Source organism: Oratosquilla oratoria, chromosome 7, assembly GCF_046742065.1.
Source record: "Oratosquilla oratoria isolate Oo_2021 chromosome 7, ASM4674206v1, whole genome shotgun sequence".
Classification (NCBI taxonomy): Eukaryota; Metazoa; Arthropoda; class Malacostraca; order Stomatopoda; family Squillidae; genus Oratosquilla; species Oratosquilla oratoria.
In genome coordinates, this window is record NC_134783.1 from 76,577,039 (window position 1) to 76,584,538 (window position 7,500).

At 41.4% G+C, this 7,500-nt stretch overlaps 1 protein-coding gene across 1 annotated transcript; it reads left to right on the forward strand.

The window, feature by feature from the left end:
• The first annotated feature begins 1,301 nt into the window (after positions 1-1,301).
• On the forward strand, positions 1,302-2,477 carry LOC143026864 (uncharacterized). Its single transcript, XM_076187646.1, has 2 exons — positions 1,302-1,859; positions 1,974-2,477. Exons 1-2 carry the CDS (start codon positions 1,302-1,304, stop codon positions 2,475-2,477), a joined length of 1,062 nt encoding a protein of 353 aa, XP_076043761.1.
• The last annotated feature ends 5,023 nt before the right edge of the window (positions 2,478-7,500 follow it).

Here is a 7,500-nt window from a genome sequence, read left to right on the forward strand (position 1 = left end):
TGGATGGATACCATGGAGAATGTCTGAAGAAAGGCGGTACAGTTATGGTGGTCTGGTTGGTGAGATTATTTAATGTTTGTTGGAGAGAAGGTAGAGTGCCAGAGGACTGAAGGAGTGCCTGTATAGTTCCGCTTTACAAAGGAAAAGAGGAGATGTGTGAGTGTAGTAGTTTCAGAGGGATCATTTTGTTAAGTGTAGTTGGGAAGGCTTATGGGAGGGTCTTGATTGAGAAGATTAGGAAAGGAACAGAGGGAGTAATTGGTGAGGAACAGTGTGGGTTTAGGACAGGTAGAGTTTGTGTAGATCAGATTTTTGTGGTAAGACAGATATGTGAGAAAGCTATAGGAAAAGGTAAGGATGTTTTTTGGGCTTTCATGGATCTGGAAAAGGCTTATGACAGGGTAGACAGGAAGGCACTGTGGGAGGTACTACATATATATATATATATATATATATATATATATATATATATATATATATGCACATATATATATGCACATATACATATATATGCACACATACATATATACATATACTGTACACATATATGTACATATGTATATATATCTATATATATATATATATATATATATATATATATATATATATATTTATGAATATATATATGGTCTGCAAATGTTCAACCCCCTCCTCCACGTGGTGCAGACTGAGCAACGTGGGCACAGCAAGCCAGCTGTGATAGCGGCAAACGGGGCTCTGACAACTATCAAATCCTCAACGGTGTAACAGGCGGATAAAGTTGCCTTAACAACTCAACGGTTGTGAAGGCGGATGAAGGCTGCAGCAGACCATCGACCTCAATCGTCTCGGTTTTGCCATGCCATTGGGTCAAGTTGGTGGTCTGTTAAGTCTACGTGTGCTTACTGGGCGTGCGACCTCAAGCACACGCTAAACAAATTCACGCACAGGCGTCTTCGATCACTCTTCTCTTTTTTTCTTTCCAAGTCTTTCGGCAATAGGCGATGGATGACGGGAGCAGGCACGTGAATGCTGGAAGCTCCTAGTGCAGAGCCGGCACGGAAGCGGTGGTTACATGATTCAGTCGCTCTATCTTTCGGAAGAAGCAGGGAAGATGTTCGGCAGCAGTAACCACGACTGTGCAGTCCTGTTCAGGATCCACTCTGCTCACCCTGAATTGGGAAGGGGCTAGAAAAGGTGCCCTAAACATAGTCTGCTTTACCACCATCCCGTCTGGAAAATCGCGTCCAGAGGGTTCACCATTATGCGGTCGAGAATCAAAATCAAGATATGCAACGCTGAAGTTCGGGTCCTGGAATGTCATGACCCTCATAGATAACACCAACTCAGACAGACCCGAAAGGCAAACTGCAATCATATCCCGGGAACTCCATCGATTCAATTTTGATATTGTAGCTCTCAGTGAAACCCGGAGAGCTGGAGAAGGCCAGTTGAGAGAAGAAGGCGGTCAATACACCTTTTTCTGGAAAGGTTACGATCCTGACTATCAACGGATCCATGGTGTTGGTTTTGCAATACGAAACACCATACTGTCCAAACTGACAGAGCAGCTTATCGGAATGTCCGCACGACTAATGACCGTCCGAATCCAACTTGTCAAAAGTCAGCAAGCAACCATTATCAGCGCATATGCTCCCACTCTTGACGCCGAGGACTTAGTCAAGGAAGAGTTTTACAGCCAGCTCGATAATATTCTCTCTGCTGTCCCAAAGGACGACAAGATCATTTTCCTGGGAGATTTCAACGCCAGAGTCGGGAGAGATCGTGAACTCTGGACAGGGACCATCGGAAAGGAAGGAGTGGGAAAAGTCAATGCCAACGGAACTCTACTACTCACCAAATGTGCTGAACATAATCTGGTAATAACCAACACCCTTTTTTGCCAGAAGAATCGGTATAAGGTCTCATGGCAACATCCAAGATCTAAATAATGGCATCTCATCGATTATATTACCGTGAGATCCCGAGACCAGCAAGATGTGTTACTCACCAGAGCTGTCACTGGAGCTGATGAGTGCTGGACAGATCATCGCCTCATCGCCTCCACCATGAAAATCAAACTTCGACCAAAAGTGAAACATCACAGCAAGGAAAACAGAGCCAAAAAATTCAATATCGATGCACTGCAAGACCCAAGAACTCGTGTCGCCTTCCAGCAGCGCCTCCTAGTCAATCTTCAGAATAAGACTCCAGACCATCTCGTTGAAGAAAATTGGAACCAGCTGAAAGAAGCCATTATCACCACTTGCGAAGAAACCATTGGTCGCAAGAAAAGGAAACACCAGGACTGTTTCAACGACAATAATGAGACTCTCAAAGAACTGATCGACCAAAAACGGAAAGCTCACATCATCTTACAGAATGAACCAAAGTCTGCCATTAAACGAGAGCTTTTCAAAAAGTGCAAATCCGCAGTTCAAAGGACAACCCGCACCCTAAAGAACCAGTGGTGGAGAGAAAAATCCCGCGAAATATAACAGCAGGCTGATGCTAACGACACCAGAGGCTTCTTCAATGCCACGAAAGAAATATACGGACCTTCCACATATGGACAGGCTCCTCTGAAGAGTAAGGATGGAACGACCATCCTGAAAAGTAACACCGAAATAGGCGACAGATGGAGTGAACACTTCAATGACCTCCTCAATCACAAAGCTACCATCGAAAAAAGCATACTTGACATGATTCCTAAAGAGGCCAAAGATTACTCTCTCACTCGAACTCCATCCCTCGAAGAGGTCAAAAGTGCCATCACAGCGATGAAGAACAACAAAGCCGTGGGCCCTGACGGAATCCCAGCTGAGATCTACAAACTGGAAGGTGACATTGTCCAACACCAGCTCCACCAACTCTTGGTAAAAATCTGGACAAATGAAGTTGTACCATCCGACTTCAGGGATGCAAACATCATTACCACCTGCAAACGGAAGGGAGATCGCTCCGAGTGTGGAAATTACCGGGGTATTTCCTTGTTGGCAACAGCTGGGAAGATTCTTGCGCGCATCCTGAACAACCGCCTCAAAACGTTGTCAGAGAGGATCCTTCCTGAGACCATCGCGAAGCACTACCGACATGATCTTCACGCTGCGCCAGCTACAAGAAAAATGTCGTGAGCAACACCAGCCGCTCTACTTGGCCTTTATCGACCTATCTAGAGCCTTCGATTGTGTCTCGCGAGAGCTTCTTTGAGATATTCTCGCCCAGTATGGTTGCCCGGATAAGTTCATCCGGATTCTTCGATTCCTCGACGATATGCGCGCAAGAGTCCTGACTAATGGGGGCAGTTCTGAACCCTTTAAAGTCACCTCCGGAGTGAAACAAGGTTGTGTGATTGCGCTAACTCTCTTCACCATCTTCATCGCGTCAGTGTTACATATCATACGAGATGACCTTCTACCTGGCATCGAGATCTCGTACAGAATGGACGGCAAGCTTTTTAACCTCGCTCGCCTCAAAAGTGCGTCAAAGACAACTGCGCGAAGCTTGCTAGAGTTCCAATATACTGACGACAATTGTGTGGCAACTTACAAAGAGGATCACCTCCAGCAGATCCTAAATGCTTTCCATCACGCATACGCAAAACTTGGACTGAGATTCAACATCAAAAAGACTCACGTACTCTACCAACCTCCCCCCAATGCTCATGTTTACAATCCGCCATCGATTCAACTAGAAGAAAACCTACTGGAAAATGTAAACCACTTCTGCTACCTTGGGAGCCACCTGTCAGCGGAGGTAGACCTCAGTGATGAAATCCAACACCGTCTGAAGTGTGCAGGAACAGCTTTCGGCAAGCTTCGAACAAGAGTTTTTGATGATCGGGACATCAGAAACGAAACGAAACTGATGGTGTACAGGGCAGTCATTATTCCAACGCTCCTTTATGCATCCGAAACCTGGACCCCGTATAGTCACCACCTGAAAACGCTCGAGAAATTTCACCAACGCTGTCTTCGGAAAATCCTCAACATCAGTTGGGAAGACAAAAGAACAAACGTCAGCGTACTACAGGAAGCAAAAATGACCAGCATCGAAGCCTATGTCATCAAAGGCCAACTGAGATGGAGCGGCCATGTGGTTAGAATGACGGACGAACGTCTTCCCAAACAGATCTTCTACTCCCAACTCAGACGGCAAGCGTACAAAAGGAGGCCAGAAGAAACGCTACAAAGACTCCCTGATAACGAACCTCAAAAAGTGCAACATCGACTTTTTTAACTGGAAGGAAACGGCTAAAAATAGACCACTCTGGAAAACCACCATCCATGAGGGAACAGCGACTTTCGAGTCAAAAAGGTCTACAGAGCTGGAGGAGAAAAGACGACGACGGCAGGAGCGCCAACAACAACCACGGCCGACTCTTCCGGAAGGAAGAGTCGGCCGTGGAGTAGCAGTAGACGCACATTACACAAACAATAATACCCTTTTCCACAATCCACAAGCAAGTTGCTACTTCCACGTACACAGCGCTACGGATCACGGCTACATGAAATGACCTCTCCCAGTGTTCGGCCAATGTACGGCCTGTATTTAAACCCATGTAATCACCAACTATTGTTACTCCCTCCCCGAGGATGACCGAGTAAGGTCGAAATACGTATAGGAGAATTAAAAAAGAGAAAACCGCACCTAATGTCTTTTGGACACCTTCTCAGCTATTTGGAACCATCACAGAAACTTGTTGCACGAGAGAAATTAAAGCTCCAATATAAACTCAACAACGCCATTGTCGCTGTAGATTTCTTGAAATCATATATATAATATATATGCATATACATATATATATATATATATATATATATATATATGTGTGTGTACACGCGCGTGTTTGTTCATATGCGTGTGTTTCTATATGTTCATATGCGTATATATATATATATATACATATATATATGTATATATATATATATATATATATATATACATATGGTTGAAAAATACAGCGACCTCTGTATTTATGATATTGTGATACTCTACTTTGCGAACTGCAGATTTATGCGTAGAGTTGAGCACAGAAATACTATTACCGAAAGGCATAGTAAAACACAGTGGAGTGTTCTTAATATATTCACGACGTTTCGTACACTTTGTACATTTTCAAGTGATATTGATTACAATAATAAGACATGTTTATATATTGGAAAAAATATAGGTTTCATGGTGCGGGGTGAGGTCACGTAAAAATGATCAAGGGGGAGGAATGGTGGTGGAACTACGTGGGATGGTGGAACTCCGTGGGATGGTGGAACTCCGTGGGATGGTGGAACTCCGTGGGGAGGTGGGATTCCGTACAGTGGTGGACTTCATGGACGGAATTATGGCAAGGTCTCTTGATTGTAGATTTAATTTTGGAGACTTCTCTTTAATAAGAAGGGCCTCGAGAATTTGCAGGCGCTTGGTGTCCTGTTCTTGTCCAATAATTTTTGTGTTTTTCTCCATCATTTCCCTTGTTAGAGTGGTGTTGTGGCATGTGATAGTATGAGTTTTTGGTGTACCATTTTTGGAGGTGGAGAGTGATTCTTCTACTGAGGGTTGTTGTTGTGTATCCTATGTATGAGGAGGGTAGGGGGCGCACAGTTCCTTATTTTGCACGAGTATTCATACACATGATGACTCCTTTGTAAGTCTCGGATTTTCGTCGAAGGGGTATTTTTCATGAGTAATGATAAGGTTTTTCTGTTTGTATAATAAGTGACAACATCGAGATCTTGGGGTCGGGTGGGTTTGACAATTTTTTTGATTGTTTGTTTTATTATGAATTCATCTGTTATATAATCCAAGTGCATAAAGGCCTTGTAGAAGATCTTAATTCGTTCACCTTCTTTGTTGGTCGCGTTATGTTGTAGGTACCATTTATCTATTTCATGCTTAATAATCTTATTGATTTCCTTGTTAGGGTAGCCATTGTTAACCAGGACTTGGGTTGCTCTCTCTATTTCTAGATGAGACAATTGGACACGAACAGGACACCAAGCGCCTGCAAATTCTCGAGGCCCTTCTTATTAAAGAGAAGTCTCCAAAATTAAATCTACAATCAAGAGACCTTGCCATAATTCCGTCCATGAAGTCCACTACTGTACGGAATCCCACCTCCCCGCGGAGTTCCACCATCCCACGGAGTTCCACCATCCCACGGAGTTCCACCCTCCTACGTAGTTCCACCACCATTCCTCCCCCTTGATCATTTTTACGTGACCTCACCCCGCACCATGAAACCTAATTTTTTTTCTAATATATAAACATGTCTTATTATTGTAATCAATATCACTTGAAAATGTACAAAGTGTACGAAACGTCGTGAATATATTAAGAACACTCCACTGTGTTTTACTATGCCTTTCGGTAATAGTATTTCTGTGCTCAACTCTACGCATAAATCTGCAGTTCGCAAAGTAGAGAGTATCAACAAGAAGATCATAAATACAGAAGTCGATATATTTTTTAACCAAATATGCTTACAGGAGAATCTGCTGCCTAAATATAATATATATATATATATATATATATATGTATATTTATATATATACATATATATATGTATATATATATATATATATACATTTATAAACATACATATATATATATTATATATATATATGTATATATATATATATATATATATATATATATATATATGGAAATTTGTGTAGCAACAATTCTCAAGTTGAGCCATTTTCAGCTCACGTGCTTCTGATGGATACCCATGGCCAGTTGATGTATAAATATTTCAATAAATTTGATATACCTTTCGGCAGTAATTATTTTCTGTGATGTTGATACTGATATTGACACGCTGAGGGCTGACCAAATATATTGGTGTTCACTGTATCATTGATTTGATAGTATAAATGTTTTCCTATATTTCTGGTAATAAAGAAACCTATAACATAAATATTTAAAGTTTGTTAAGAATGAGAGAACAGTGTACTTGGGTGAAGTACGCAATATTGATCTAGTTTATGTTTTTATATTTATTATAGCGAATAGTGAATATATGTAATACTTGTTTATGTACGCTAATATACACTTGCAAATCAGATTTCATATCATACCGTAGTATATAAAGCATATATAAATAAAAAATCACTGATCATATTTTGTATGACCTCCTAGAACGACAGAACAGCAGCTAGTTTGATTTAATATACATAAAGCGTCAATATCGGTTATGGATATTGCCGCAGGTGATTTCATTGTTCACGTTTTTACATGATCATGACAGAGCTGCATGTGATAGTGTTATATCAATAGCGTAGTGCCACAGGAACAACGGTGAAGTACTAACATTCTATGTACAATTTCTCTTTCAAGGTGGGTTTATTCATTTTTTTTTACTGAATAAATTTTCATCATTTGGATAAGATTGCCTGGCGAAAGCTTATAAAAAAGGTACAAAGTACAAAATACATGCTATAAGATTATCTTCTGATCTCGAAATTTATGGAGACGTGGGTGGACATTGGAATTGGATCTCAAGGTTGGACACATTTGTATATAAGA

Bases quoted from the DNA above. Each gene is read 5' to 3' on its own strand.
- LOC143026864 (XM_076187646.1), top strand. From the start codon at position 1,302: ATGACCCTCATAGATAACACCAACTCAGACAGACCCGAAAGGCAAACT. The intron at 1,860-1,973 runs GTAATAACCAAC...TCCCGAGACCAG, and splicing joins AATGTGCTGAACATAATCTG to CAAGATGTGTTACTCACCAG.